Genomic DNA, 16816 nt, shown 5'->3' on the forward strand with positions numbered 1-16816 from the left:
TATCTATATGTCGGTCTGTCTGTCTTTCTGTAAATCAGGGTATATCTGGATAATGTCTGATACAGCTAGACCGATTTTGACGGGAATTTTACTGAAAAGCATCTCATGTGTACGGGAGTAACTTTTTTTTAATTTCCTTACTGACGAAGTCTCGGACAACCGCTAGTATAACATATGAATTATGTCTCTTCGGATAATATTAATATACTTAATTGTATGCACAATAAACTTATCCCATTGACGTCATAGTCCCATGTCTAGAAAAAGGTAATGCTATAAAAGTAGTTCGTTCTAGACTTTAACATGAAATAGAACTGACAACGTTATTAAAGGGTTATTAAGTCATATTTTATCCTACTCTAGAATAAAAATAAAAATGTGTAATTGACAAATGACCTTTAACAGTTCCCTTGTCTCATCCCAAACATCATATCCGTTCCATAAATCCGTAATGTTGTAATGTTATTTGTCAATTACAGTCTTTGTGGAGCGGAAAGCAAAAACCCAGAGAAACGTCAACTATATCCACGGAAGATGAGTGATTCATACACTAACCAAATATTTGATTGTTTAAAAATTCAATGGAGGTAATGACGAATGTCCGAAGACTATCAATGAGATTTTGTAAGCTTGAATCAGGGTCAAAAGATCAAAAATGGAAATTGGAAACTAGAAGTATTCTCCTAATTCGTTGTAGTATAACATACATACATTTCTTGAGGTTTCATTGATGATTAACCTAACATATTATGCAGAATAACAAACTAAACTTTACCACGGTATGTTATTGCAGATGTCTTTAAGTAGAGGTCATACATCACGTGACCTGTTTGCTCGTTAACCGCCTTCAAAAGACATATGAACATAGCTTTCTTAAAACAAAAATGTAGTACAACATAACCCTCCCTTCAATTATAAATTACAAATAAGGAATTTACAAAGAAAAACTTAATAAAACCACAACAATAGTCTACAGATGATTGGACCTCTCAATTACCCGGGGCGTTATTATTGCCGTAACACTCGCCGTTTCGCACGGCCCGGGGATCGACGTGCCATTTTAATTATCACCCGATAGTCAATAGCTCAATAGTCCCCGGTGAATCCGCACCCTACACAACACTATAATTACATCATCATTCACTATTTGTACACGTTATGTTACTGTCTAATGTTTTTCATATATTGTTTTTCGATTACACACTGTATTATAAAATTTATGAACTACGTCACTATGCTTGAAGTTGATTCATATTTTATTTGTATGCGAAATTAACGCACTAAAAGTATACATAAATGGACCCATCCGATGAAAAGGGTTACATCTTTTAAATAATGTTTTAAGAGATGTATCTTTTTTCGTCTGGGTCGAAAAATAAGCTGATTGACAAGAACATCTCTAATGTAAAAAGATAAATTGTAACGATATTTCCTGGGCTATAGACATATTTACTTTCACCTTTTTACGCTTAAGAGTAATCGATGAACATTAACTGAACAAACTTCCTAGCCACAGGCTTTGGCAGAACACCATGTAAATCCTTGCCATCATTCACTCGATGTAATACACGTTTCACAATAATTAAAGCAGTCTTTAAGAGACCAATAAACCGCCACTAAAGAGTTAATGGACTGCCTTCATTATGGTACCACGCCTCGCCGCTAGGTGGCGCGCCCGCATCGCAATTTTTATAACCATGTTTCATTTAAACGCCATTTGATTGATTACACGTAACATTGAGTGTAACTTCACATCTGCTGTATTTTAAGTCACAGACACACTAAAACTACTTGTTAGGAATATAAAAGTTGTCTTATTAAGCAAAATTGGGACTAAACTATTGTTACACCAGAGGCTACTTTCGCCACCCTAATAGGTTTAAGTCTTAATCGAGGTTGCCATCTAATATGTTACCGATTGCTATTTCAGACTTTTTGTTTGGGTTAAGAAAAATTATATTATAAATATATCCAATCACTTGATATACTGCACAGCTTTCAATCATCACATTTATGATAAGCAAAAGCAAAATAATTACATTTTAAATCACAACAAGCGGTATCGGCGTTTAGAAATAGAATGATCTCGTCTACATTTATACGATGTTTTTGTTTACTTCTCAGAAAAATCAAGAATCACGCGATATTTTATGTGAGAAGAGACGCGTTCCGTTCTCGCTTAAGTGATAAATTATTGAAATTGATAAAACAATGGATAACGATACAAAGTGTTCCACAGTTGGGGAGGTCGTAAAGAGGAAACGTTGCAGCCGCGCTTTGTGATCGCCGCCGCACAAACAAACGTAAGTCGGCGCCCGCAGCGTTGCAGAGCCACACACCAATTCAGTATTAGACATCACATTACACTCAAAACGAAGTAAAAATTACAATTGTAAAAAAATATATTACCTACTTAATAATTGTATGTTATGTTAATTTCAAATCAAGAACCCGTAAATGAATATCTGAATATGTTTAAAATCAAGTAAACAGTTGAATGTCAAATTCCATGATAGCCAGTTCATTACTTTAGTGGTTATTTTCGAAAATATGTAGTGCCATTGTGAAGTAATTACAAAATAATGTTAACTTATGTAGCCGTACGTGAGAAAAAGTATTTTAAAGAAAATATTTTAGAATTTTCGAGTGCTGTGAAATTGGAGCGTAGGACATTAATATAAATATTTTATGGTGTTGTTTACGACACTTATCAATATCCACGTATTATATCAGAACATTCTAGCTATAAATCGAAAGTACAGCCTATTTCTGAAACATCGGTTAGTTACCGAGTAACTCGTTAAGTTATTTCTAGGAACTCTTGTAATAATGGACTGATCAAAGAGGCGTGAGATGTTTTGACAACACGATTGTTAGGATTCCCTGTATGCCGAGGAATGTTATCATTTGACCATATTGCATTAAATTGGATCCGTTTCTGAAAGACAAACAACTAACAAATACTATAGATGATTATTTTTATGCAGAATAGTAAAAGACCTCAAGAACAAAGAAATTTTAGTCTTTTCTACACTTTAATTTAATTTAAACTCCATACAGGTATAATTTAAGGTAATAGGGGAAGTATAACCTAGGCTGGATCGAATCGGTGGCTATAAAATGCCGCTGTCGCCAGCCGACAAAGCGAGTCTCGGCGGCCGTGCGCGACCTAATAAACAATTACTCGTATAAAAATTGAAATCGCCGCGCGATATTTTATCGCCCGTGAAGCTTGGCACACGGATTGCGGACCTCTCGCGCACCGATTCAATAAAAACAATAACTCAATTTGTACAGCAATAACATTGTGTTGAACAATTTTGCAATACAAAACTTTTTTATTTTTTAAATTTTTGCAAATGTATGCAAAGTTTAACTGCGATGACGTAATATGACTGTAATGTACTAAATAATTTCGACTATGTCGTATGGTCCTATTAGATTTGCGTACATATCCACAAGAAAAGGCGATATGTACAAAAATTATAGTGAAATAAAAATCGCCTATGCATTGTAAAAATGTTGTATGGTAATGTAGGAAAGATGAACGCTTTTTCAGGAGATACGGTGAAATAATAAAACTTCAGCTTCCCGGGTGCAGGCAAAAAAATATTATGTTGTAAATTTAAAATGAGAACAGGAAATGATAACCCACGGGTTGCGCCTGCGCCTGCGCAGCCCCAACACTAGAGATCGCGCACACACAACAACATATACAATGTATAAATATAATCATAAACATTTCTTATTCATTCGTTTGTTAACAACTTTAGTTATTTTGTTATTGAAATTATTCCTTATAAAATTAAATTTCTAATCGAATGCTGTTTTCAAAAACTGTATTGATTCTATATTGTTTTTAAATCAATAAAAAAGAATGTTGAAAAAAAACATTGGATTGAGTTAATCTTTTACTTATAAAACGACTATTATAGGCGTTAATTAACAAACTATACAATATGTATTTATTATATAATATGTAAGTAACTATTTTTTTGCTACAATTCTAAAATTCTCCAGCGAAAAATAATTAAAGAATTAATTTCAATCACCATACTCAATATTTAAAGTTCATTAAAATAATAATTAAGTTTTTATACGTAACATTGTACAAAGTTTTCAAGACTAATTAATAAGTACATGCATAATTAAGTCGGTCTTGTAACGGTAAATCGATGTTTCAAGGGGGATCTCGAGTATTCGGGACAAGTTTTTGTGCGGAGTCTGGATTTATTTATTTTTTGCCCGGGGGTGGCAATCTGGAAATTTTAGAATAATCTCCAGTGAAGAGGCCGGGCCACATGTGCTCGGTGATAAACATTTTATTGGAATGCATCGAACAAAAACTGCCAACCAAATGTTTTTCGGCTTCAATTTAGTAGTTTCACGTAAAGGAAGTTGTTATTTAAATATTAAGACGATACCATATTTAGGTTATGCTTCGGTTGTATTCCATCATTTGAACTATAATTATTTATAACTTCACACTATATGTTATTATATTTACATTGAATTTAACCAAATAGTTTTTATAGAAATTAATAATTTTGGCGTATTAAAGATTATCAAAAAATAATTGCAGATATCCGTTTTCAGGTTACCGCTTGCTAATTAACCAACGTAGACTATTATTGTACAAATTTTTGTTTAATTACAACAACTATAGTTTAATTATGATGTTCCAATTATTAGATAGACATCGTAAAGAAAACGATCAACATTCTTATAATTGCAACAACTTTATATAACCTGTAAAGATGAATTAAAACAATGAGATAAACAATGACGTCCTTGGTCCTACATTGAGGGTGCTATTTATAGGGAAGCAGATGGTTAGCTTGTCCCGTGCGACGGCTATTTGTGGCCGCCCCACCCGTAAGGGCGGCTCTGCTAGCCTCCCAGCCCTCACAGACAACTATGAAACTTATCTCATAAACTTTATTTAAATTAACAATACTAAAACAAAACACGATTTAATTTAAATAGTTATCTGATGTTTTACACATTTTTACACAGTTTATGAGTTCTGGTATTACTGCGTATTTCCAATGTGAAAACAATTCACTTTACTATGTAACTAACTCCATTCAAAATAAAATAAATAACCAAAGCAATTAACAAAGCAAAAAACGTCAAAATGGAATTATAAAGTCTTTAAAGTCAAAGAACATATAATCTGCATTGAATCATACCAGAATCGAAACCTGATCGAGATCAAAGAAGAAAAAATATCATAGAATAAAAACATAACTCGATTATGATATTAACATCGATTAGTAGCATCTCGTATGCAATCCGATTTATAAATAGAGTTGCATAGTGGTCGGAGTGACGGGCCGACTGCCACCCGACACTATAATGTGTGCTGAGTCGATACACATGGCAAACATATCGAATTAGGATGGCCATTTTGAACAACACTAGGCTCCGAATGCAGAATATATTTTAACGAAGGTTATTAAAATATTAACATTAAATATAACGAAAATAGTATTTGGGTGGTCCATCCCTTACTTTACTGAGGAAAAATATTATTGCTGTGATAAAATATTTTATATTTGTTTTTGTCCCGAAAGCGAATCGAACCCAATCTTGGTTATAAAACTGCTTAAGTTTCGTTTTTGCAGTTGTGTGTAACGGGTCGACAATTCAAATTAATTTGTTAATGGTGTTTGATTTTCTCATTGTTACGCCACTTTATGAATATACGTATTATGGTCCTTAGTGTCGGATAAATTTCGATGCTCACATGATCTGTAAAACTATTAATTATATGTCAAAATTGTTACAAATTTTATACTACATATGATATTTTAAAATAATTAAGCGAACATTTATGATTTGATTGCTAAAACATTATAAATCGAGGTAAGTAAACAGAAAATGTGAAATAACGCTGTGTGGGTTTGTATGTGTCGGTCATAAAATGTTTTATTATTTACAAATACTATTATTCACTTATCTTATTGTATATATCTAACCATGAGTTCTACCGTCGAAACACGTAGACAAACACATAACCATCCCTCTCATTACCTTATTCACCCAATTTTTATACAGCGTGTTCCAACATTAAAATCCCACAATTATTCATACACGAACGTTGCATAACAAACGCAACAATCATAAGTTAATTACTACATAAGTAATAAACGAAAAGCAATTAAAAACTATCTCTCTATTACAATATCTACACAGTAAAAAAACCTCCTCTTACGATAACACATACTATTCGTTAATTATTATGGTTATTAAAAATAAATTACAAAAATAGCATTCAGTGTAGATAACGTATGAATGTTGTCGTTTGTGTATCGCATAAGTTGCATAGAAATAACGACCCCCGTACACTGTATGACATAAATAGCGAGTCAGCTGGGGTTCGTCAGTGCGCCCGACATCTTGTACCATAGTGTAACACCGCACGCGAAACCAGAACCTATAAAAAAAGATATTCAAACCTGTGACATATAGGAATAAGCAGATATTATTAATTTCAATTTGAAATTTTGGCTAGTTGGTTACTCTTAATATCAACGTACCTTACCAAGTTCGTTTCATTTTCTAATTTTTTTTAACGCAGTTGCACAGGACTTCGTTCGCGGAAAATTAAAAAAAATCTTGTTATATATAGCATGTCATCCGGGGATAGTGCTGCTTCCCAACAGTGAAATAATTTTTCAAATAGGTTCAGTAGTTTCGGAGCTTATTCATTGTAAACAAACAACCAATCGAATCTTTCTTCTGTATTAAAAGTGTAGATAAAAATTATTTTTTGTTATCAACTTTCAAGTTAAAAGTCAGTTTATTAATTTTTTGTATTAATAAAAAAATGTTTAGAATGTATAAGAGAAAAATAGTGCACCTTAATTAGGTTCGGAAGTTAAGAATGCTTTTTAACGTCTCACTAATTTGTTTGTTCGGTTGTATGTTTACTAGAAAGAAGTTAGGTACGACGTCGATTAGACCATTACAGATTTGTTTACGCCATTTACGTGCTTATCACAAAGGCATTGCGCCGATAATGGCGTCACGTTTAAAATGCCATTAACTTTTGGTATATAGAACCGGTAATAAGAGTTAAGCGACTAAATTATATTAACTAAGTTAGTTGTTAAAATTCGACATACTTTGTAAGTATTTTCTACAACAAACCTCACACTGACTTGAAACTACGATATGATGATGATGACTTGAAATACGAAACGAAAATACTTAATAACTTCTCTTAACTTACGGAATCAGTCTGTTTCTAACTGACGTCTATCAATTCTAAAATACTATATTAATTTTAACTTCACCAATAAAAATAATATCGTATTAAATTACTTAATAATATAATGTAGATATTCATACTTAAATCGAAGCATACATTCCGATATGTAGATTTAAAATTCATATGTAGCTAAACTACCGTATTACAGAAATTCCTCAATCATTAGAGACTTATCTATGTAATCCTTCAAGTGTATAAAACATTCCATCCAAAACGATAAACCTATCGAAAGCGCCCAACTGATAACACGTCTAGACGAAATAAATATTCGAAACACTCGAATACTTGTTCGATGGCTCACTTGGCTAATCGTTTGGGTTTCCAGTCGGAAAAAAAACATTTGTTTTTTTTCTAAACGCACCCATAACGTACTGGCACTTTAAAAAGGTTGAAGGCGAATCTAATAGGACACGTGCATTTGTGGCATTTAAAACAAGCCTATGTAGAGATTAGGGGCTACGGGTGTGGTAATGTCTTGTCACCTGTTTTACGACCATCTTATTGTGTAACAAGATAAGTCTGCCGGAATGCTTTAGTGGTAGCAACATCGCTACTGCCTACAGCGTAACATGTGTCATGTAAAAGGGTGCAATAAAAGAAAATCTTTGTTGTATATCAGCATTTAGAAAATATCAAATTATATCTATAATTCGTCAGTTTCAAACTGACACCGTTTGACCGCTGCTAATAATGCTTCGATTCTCGTTTTCGATATTCGATTCACAGAATATAATTTTGTTGTGTAAATATTAACTTTGAATCCTTGACTATGTTAGAATTCTCAGTCTTGATATGAGCACTAAATTTTGTAATCCACAAATGACATAAAAGTGCAATGTTCCAATTACTTACAGCGCAGACAAATGGCATGCATGAGTGTACGGCGCGACACAACCGCCCCCTAGCGGGCGAGACAAACGCGCGACAGACGTGCGCGACGTGACACAATTGAATCTTACCTTTACCTCGATAAGCATTCGATTTGCAAAAGAACTGTCAAGCAGTCGTACCCGCGATAGCTCGTGTTCTACGAATATATTATCCACCAAAATATTTAAACAGTTAAAGTAAAACAAACATCAAATTTAATAAATCAGAATTACCTTGGAATTGAATAGGGGCAATGATTCACTTTAAAAGTTAAAATAATTCATAAACCATTTAAAGAAACTCGTGTGTACCTCGGCCCCATCAATGTATGAAGATATTAAAATTGCCCCAACTTATGTCTACTATCCGACAATTTAACAACACTGTAATGACAGCTAATAAAAGGACAACACAACAATAATTCGCTACGATGATTTAGGGTCGAGGAATAAGGAGTCCACAACAACGTTTATAGACTATCATTCTGCCAACATAATTGCAACATCGGCAATTTAATTCAGAACTTTATTACAGCTACATAAGATACATTATTGTGTAGCCATTTATCTGTTAGTTGCAGTAAGTAGTTAGTTATTCATAGGGCGAGTAGGACCAGTAGTTGACAGTACATAAGACTGTCGTCGACAACAAATTACTTGAAAACGATGGCCGCTACTGAAGCGGTCTGGCTAACAAGAGACATTTGTTATATTTAATAATGTTATTAAAAGAAAACTCCTTAGATGGCGATGCAATTTATTAGACGAGAATTAAAATTAATTTGTTAAGAGTAATAATTTCACTTATCAATGTAGGTACACGTATTAGAAACAAAAAAAAAACAAATGTCTTAACTAAAACATATTTATTTTACACCATATAAAAATTAATTTAATTACAGACTTAAATAGCAAATAATAAATATGTTTGGGGAACGCAAGCCTAGTGCACTCACACTGCATAAAAATATACGAGTAGTGTTCTTGGTAAAGTTTAGATTTGGTCAAGTGGTTTGCAATAAAACGATATCAAATAGAACAATAATTATACAATAAGGAAGCAATTAGCAAAATCTAATGGCGGTGCCTAGCAATGGATCAAAGCGACTGCGAGACATCCGTGAAAATCGCAACTATTGCGTAACGCGTTGGTGTGATATGATTCGCTAAGGGTATTACGTAAACGATTGTTACAATAAACTAAGTGAGAATTATGTTATTTTAATCATTTAATAGAAGAAGTTAAGTAAAGAAACATATAGAATAACTTTTCGCAATCGAAAAACGCTTTTCGATCCATCCGAAGAAAAAAAGAATTGCACATACCGGTTCCATCGCGATGTTTTTCTTTACCCAAAGAATGTCGGATGTACATAAGAAATTCGAAAATCCAAACACACTAGTATAAGTAATCAAACCTGGACGCGTAGATTACAGTTCAGTCCGGTCAAGCCCTTAACAAACTGCGCCACCGACGCTCCAAGCGAGCGTAAATTCAACATAAACTGTTTACAGATTGAGAACAAAATCGTAGATATGAGCTTTTATGAGCTTATAAAAAATAAAACGAAAGACTATAAAATTGTTTTAATTTTGTTTAAGTTTGATATCTCACTAGTGAAACGTAAAAAGACTTTTATTAGACGATATTCTCACCTCGACAAAGTTGCTTTAGTCTGTTTCGCACGTTATTTTACAACCGGCATTGTGTGTGCTTGATTCCATTGTCATACGACACGTCATGTAGGAGGTATTAACGCGTGCCGAGCCCACGAGAGCCACCACAAAGCGCTCGTGACGCAGCCGTATGGCGCCGGTGAAAGGCAACCAATGTGAAATACATTAAACACGAACAAACATCGCTTTTGACTCTTTAAATTAACCATATTTGCGAAATGCTATATAGAGCACAATAGGCCGCGATCTGTATGGACTTAACATGTACCTACGCAGTGGTTATTGTGTCAAAATTTTAAATTATCAGTAAATTATTTTCACATCTGTCAATTTCTTCGTAATATACTTTACCTAGAAGCTGAAAATTTTTGTTATTTAATTAAATTATGAAAATATTAAATATAACGAGAAGTTCTACTAAAATACAGGGTTTTTTATTGACATTTTATATAGTATAGTTGCCCATAACATCACATTATCGTGAGAACCAAGTTGAGAAAACAAAAAAAAAAAAAAATTACAATCCTTGATGTCTTAACATAACAGTTCTATTAGTTAATTAACAAAATACTACTTAGCCGACTCTATTTACTATACAGTGCGTTTAACTATCTACTGCAATATAGCAATATCTTACTAATATTTTAAATGCGAAAGTTTAGATGGATGGATGTTTGTTAGAAGGTATCTCCAGAACGGCTCAACAGTTTTTGATGAAACTTGGCATAGATATAGAATATAGTCTGAAAGTACACATAGACAACTTGTAATGCTTTTTTTTTTAATTCCGCGTGCATGGCATCGCTGGTAAAAGGTAGTAAGTACGTATAGATAATAACAGATAATAAGCCTCATATAAGCATCCTATTTCTGTGAATCCCATTCTGCGTCCATTATAGATAGGCAACGTATCTGTAATTACGGATGTCTTTAGGCAGCGTTTGCCACCTTATAATATAAATAAAAGTTATTTAATTACGGCAACATTCAATTAATCAATTTTCGTTTACGTAACACCGCATTTATAAAATGAAGGCTCAGTTATAAAGTGAAATGTTTGCAGACAAATGGGTTATTAATAATTCCTTCAGAAAGGAGGTTGATCGATTTGTGTCCTTTGAAGCCACCGCCGCGAGCTCGCGAACGGGATAAAAGCAGTTAACACGTTAATTTGACTTCAATAATATTGGTATGAATAGCTGTCTCTCAACAATGAGAAAGGCGGCCATTCACGCAACGATTGCCTGCGACAGCTGTGCGAAAGTTTATTTCAACATTGAGTAATTTTTAATAGGTCCATTCGTATTATTTTTGTATGAACTATATATGAAAATTTCCGACAAGTATAGACCCTGTGCTTTTCGGATCACGTTTGACCGGACACGGAGCTTACTTAAGAAGTCATACAACGTAACTGATCTCAAACTATTTTTGCTATTATTAAATCATTGCATCTTTTGCCATACAAAATATTGTAAGGCGTTAGATGTCACAAAATACTTCTATTACGTAAAAAGACGTTGCTTGAACAGTTAACTTTACGTAGCAATAATTTTCGCACAACTGCGTACGTCTCATCGCTAAGTATCAAAGCAAAGAAGCGTCATCATAGATGTTGATATTATTATTCGTTCTTTTAATGAAGTTAACAGCTTATTCGCCCGATCCCCAAATAAGTAACTATTCATGATACATTTTAATGAGAAAAATATTTGAAAAAGAACAAGTTCCCAAAAATGTAATTCACAAATTTATGAATGATGACTCAGAGGAGTCGTGGTGATTTTCACGGGTTACGTCTTCTTATGTTGTATATCGGCTCTATTTTGATCTCTTGTGGCACAAACGACTTCACTTTTTTAAAATGTGAGATAACGTATAAGTCAATTGAGCTTATTTTTTATTACCTGGTATTTAGGAATAGGGTAGATACAGCTATTACAGGAATCTTACAATGGTATAGCACTTTGTGGTACCGATTGAAAATACGTGACGCAAATTTGTAACATGTTTGCTTCGACCCCAACAGAATCGGCACCCTTATATTACACAATTCAATGCCCACTCTTCCGCTACCCCTCGCTATAATCCCTCTAAACCAATGAAATATGGAACAAAGAGAGAACGAGTTATGACGGACCAAATAAGCGAATAAAGCGCGCTTATTGGGCACACCTTGCCATATAGTGAATATGAATAAGTAAAGAGGGGAAAACGAGGAAGGCTTGTACTTGATTATCTGTAATTAAGTTATCAGTACGTTAATATTTGTATATTACTTCATCAAAAAGTTTTACAATCTCGGAAAAATATTAATGAAATCTTCATTCTGTAAACTAACAGCACAGATTAGAAGATTTGCGCATGAGTGGGTTTTTAATTTTGAAGTCGTAATAAATATAATATGACCTATAATAGCTATATGAAATAACATAAAGACGAAACACTATATGCACATATAGTCAAAATTATTAACCATTACAAATATAATTTGGGGGAAAAATATTTGATAAAGGTAAAAAACTTACTTGACGGACTTGCTTGTATTGCTCTTCAAAGCTCCATCCGGCGGCGCTGCCTTCGGACGATGAGGAAGAGGCTGAACCTGCGGGTTGCGCGGGGGGCGGTGGCGCGGGAGCGAGGAAGGCGGGGGGCGCGTAAGGAAAGCCACCCGTCGCGCCCCCGCCTGCCAGCGCGAACACGCTACTCGGCGCTGATAATGGCGCCCCCTGCGCCAACGACGCCAGCGATGATAGGTGCGGGTGGAGAGATGTCTTCAGAGATTCAAAGTCATCTCGGACCTAGGAAAATGAATATTCACTAATAATGATATCAAAATCGTCATTCCTTTTCCCTACAGAGAGTCTTCAAAGCAACTCTTGCAAACATCTCTATCTGAATTCGCTCTCTTCTTGTGCACATCTTCTTTTAAACAATTATCCGTACTTTCATTGGCAAACACCACCCTACCAAACTTGCCTATACCAATATTACAATAAAAACCAAATATTAGAATATGCAACAATTTACAAAATCATACCTTAAGTTCCCTTTCAAGAGGTCGCGGCGAATTCCTTTGATGTTGATTGATTTGGTTGTTGATCGGCTGGTGATTGATGGCGTGGTTCATGCTGTGGTTTATCTGGTTCATCTGGTGCATCTGGTGAGGTTGGTGCAGTTGGTGCGGCTGGTGGGGCTGATGGGGTTGATGGGGCTGATGAGCTGGTGCATCCCGCCCCACACCCTCGTCAGAACTCTCACACGACTGCTCCCCCGACGATTCACCTTCTGACCGTGCCGACTGCGGAGAAAAACAAACGATTAGCGAATTGCAACTAATATTGATTTTATAAAACATATTTGAAGTTCGTTCCAAAAATACATATAATTTTCATAGTGCTCGCTTTCGAAATATTTTAAAATACATTTTAATACGACAACTACGTACGCTTTCTTCACTAACCGTGGGTTTCAGAGACCGAAATCTCCGTTTAAAACATACTGTTATCTCTGTTTTGTCAAAGATAATGAGAGGGATGACGATATATTTTATACAGAGATTTAGATCTCAGAAACCCACGGTGAGTCGCCATTTTAAAATTAAATTCTAATTGTCACCAGCAAAAAATAAAAGTACACAACAGAACGTAATTTAATCACTCATAATGGCACAGTTTTATGTTTACCTATGTGTTTTATTTCAAATTGTATTCGAGAGGCAGGTGTTAGTAGCGTGAAAAGCATCTACTGGAACCGACAAACAGACGAACCGACAATTACAGATAAATGTCGCGAGGTGTCAGAACTCTACATAAAAACTTAATAATGGCGTCGTCGTTACAATGTATTTAATTCTTGATACATTTATCTTCCACTCAGTTATATTTAAGTATATTAGAGATTTATGCTCTATCCCTTGCTTTGAAAATCAAACCATATCATCCATTAAAAATTTATCATTTAAAATCTAAATAGAGTTGGCAGTAAGCTCGTTCAATTATTTTAAACCATTATCGGTCACATTCGCATTTGTCCTGGTTAACATAATCGGTCCGTGGTCGCGTATCATCTGTAATCACACCGCCCCGGGATCTAACTCTTCAATTACAATCCTTATTTGCGTGCAACAGGTATATAAACTCATACTAAGTATCGCCGGCAGATGGCAGTGTCTCCGCAACTCGCCTCAGGGACTCATTACGACTGAAAATGTCGTCCCAATTCCAGAAATATATATAAAAACGCATCCGTACTCGTCTGATATAAGAAGATAGAATAAGAGATTAAATACATCTTTTACACTTATTTTTTTTACTCATTTATGATTAACATTCATATTAATTAAAGGGACAATCATTTCTATTCTAAACCAAGTGCAGAAAGCATCGATTATCCTATATCAGTACAATAAAAGAATGGAATCGACATCGATATAAACTAAAGTCCTGTCTGTTGGTAACCAAAACGTCAGTCGGAGTCGGCATTTTGCGCCGCCGCCGGCCCCCAATTACGACATTAAAATTATTATTTTATTTCCATTTTTATTTATTATTCGCATTATTATATTGTGTGGAGTTATTATCGGTGAAATGTTTCGTTCGGATAAACGTTCCAGGGCAAGAGACACGCAACCTCTTTTGATTCAACAGTTTTAGAGATCCGCGAGAATTAAACGGTTACCTACTTCATTTTTTATTTCATAAGTATTTACTTACACATAACGAAAGATCATTACATAAGAAATTCTACCATCGAACATTGTTTTCCAAGTGAGAAATTTCAAATCTGTGGATTCAAAAGTGCATAAAATTGTAAACTAAGCCAAAGCAAAATCAAATTTATTGATTAAATATAATTCCAAGACTGGTATTTTTAAATTAATTTCGATGTACAGAACCCTTTTGTTATATTCTGTCAATCTGTACGATAATACTTCAATTTAACTTTCTCAGGGTCCCATGCAGCTACTGGATTCCATTTAGTACTTTTTTCTTTCGATTTTCAAACCAATCACGATTTTATTAAGCAGTTTGATTACTGCGGTTGTTATAATAACGACTTACGATCCTAAAAGATTCGAACGTTACATAAAAGACGAGTGACATTTGTTCTATTCTTTTGTACCAAGTCATTATCTAATAGGCTCTCGATACTCGCTATCGATATCAAAAAGACCAATCTATCAAATATGTCTAAACGTCAACATAACGTATATACCTGTAGAATTACGAAGACAAAGTTACATTAAATCGATTGCTTAAAGTTTTTTATTGTCCACTACACATTTACATTGATTATACCAGATCCAAATCTCAATGCAACCTAACTATAAGTAGGATAACGTTAGTTAAACCCACGCTAATGGCAAAGCAAACAGAATAGAGACCGGCACTGTGCGGACATCGCGCGTGATTTTATAATATAATATTAACTGTTAGTTATTTAGTGTAGCGATGAGAAGGTGCCGCTCGTAATCGACGAGTAAATAAAGATGACCTGAAATTTCGCAGCGCCCCCGCGACACCGCAACACAGCCGCGTGTTGTAATGTTTATTTTGTTCATACATATATAGTTAAAACGAATTATACAAAGCTTATAAATGCTTTTATTTACATATATAGCATATCAAAGTGAGGTTTAAACTATGGTTTAAGGTGCTTTAATATTACTACAACAACTTTATTTATTTATTGGAATTATAAAGGTACATTCGTTCAAAAAAATGTGGAAAGACGTTTTATGAACTAAAATTAAATTAAATATTATCATAGCTATCAAATTACGTAGCTACTGAATTACTATCTAAGGTTTGATTATCATTTCAAACAAATATTTGTAGAACTTATGTTTGTAATGCCGGCTAAAGATAATTCCAAGTTTCTTACGTATATGAAAATTTATTTATGTTTTTGAATTAACTGAGAAGTAAGATAAAAGAAAAACTGAATCAAAATTCATACCACAAATTCTTCAAGATAGTCGTATTCCAAAGAGTTGAAGCATACACGCCCATAGAGTTCTAAAAAGCGAAGTAACAATTAAAAACGTGATAACACTCGATTCCTTGATGGTTACAATTTAAAACGATTTGAACATGAAAGTGAAAATCGTCCATCGGACGCCATTAAAGTGCCGACTCGCTTATGTTTTGGATAAACAAGGAGCGGCTTCGAAGACGTTCTCGGAATCCCGTAGATATAACTTGGGACACACTATTGATTAACGCCTTTAATAAATACAAAGTCATAGGAAAATAAGCCTAAATAAGTAACTGCTTAAGAAACATAATTGGATATACTCGAACAGCCTTGATATGTCAATAAAAAATAGAGAAACTACAAATATAGGGGCAGTAATAAAGTAGTCCATAGACTACCGATTTTCGTACTTTATAACTCCAAAATATAATATCAAGCTTCATTGTTAAACTGACTGGAATTATGATCCTCAAAAATTATGTAATGTTTTAATTAACACTTAATATAATCATTAAAATTGAATGTCGATTTCTATCTCTATATCCCAATCGGGTCTAAGATCGTTTGAGCTTTTATATATACATATAAGGAAAGCTCGCAGGTGAAAACAGATCTCGATACATTGTAATATTTGTGATAGAAATCATAATCACATGTCCGCTAGCATCTTTTATGGAGCTAAAGCAAATAGAAACTTGTATTGAAAGATGTCGCCACGGCGTGTGCGTGTGCGCACAGCAAATACGAACGGTGATAAAATATCGAACACTATGATGTTAATGCCGACGCGCGGCGCGGCGGAGACGTCGCCGATACTGAACTATAGAAACGTGTTAATTACATCTCATTAAATATTCAGATCGCTTTATCCTCTCACCTTGCTGATGCGTGTTAATTTAAAGAAACAAAAATTGACCAGCTTAGATCTAGAAGGTAAAATCGACAACGTGGCGAGACAATGCGAGGTGATGCGAGGCAAGATGCTGCGAATATTCGCCCTTCAGTCCCTGGAACG

The 16816-nt window shown here is 34.4% G+C and overlaps 1 protein-coding gene across 1 annotated transcript in view; it reads right to left on the bottom strand.

Moving 5' to 3' along the window:
- Positions 1–16816, bottom strand: part of LOC106716620 (protein dead ringer) — a 103327-nt gene that overhangs the window by 52772 nt on the left and 33739 nt on the right. The window contains exons 2-3 of the mRNA XM_045681527.1: positions 12863–13123; positions 12351–12623 (exon numbers count right to left, since the gene is read on the bottom strand). Coding sequence (XP_045537483.1) covers positions 12351–12623; positions 12863–13123 — 534 coding nt within the window. The remainder of the gene's footprint in view (positions 1–12350; positions 12624–12862; positions 13124–16816) is intronic.

Source organism: Papilio machaon, chromosome 16 (assembly GCF_912999745.1).
Source record: "Papilio machaon chromosome 16, ilPapMach1.1, whole genome shotgun sequence".
NCBI classification, from domain to species: Eukaryota; Metazoa; Arthropoda; class Insecta; order Lepidoptera; family Papilionidae; genus Papilio; species Papilio machaon.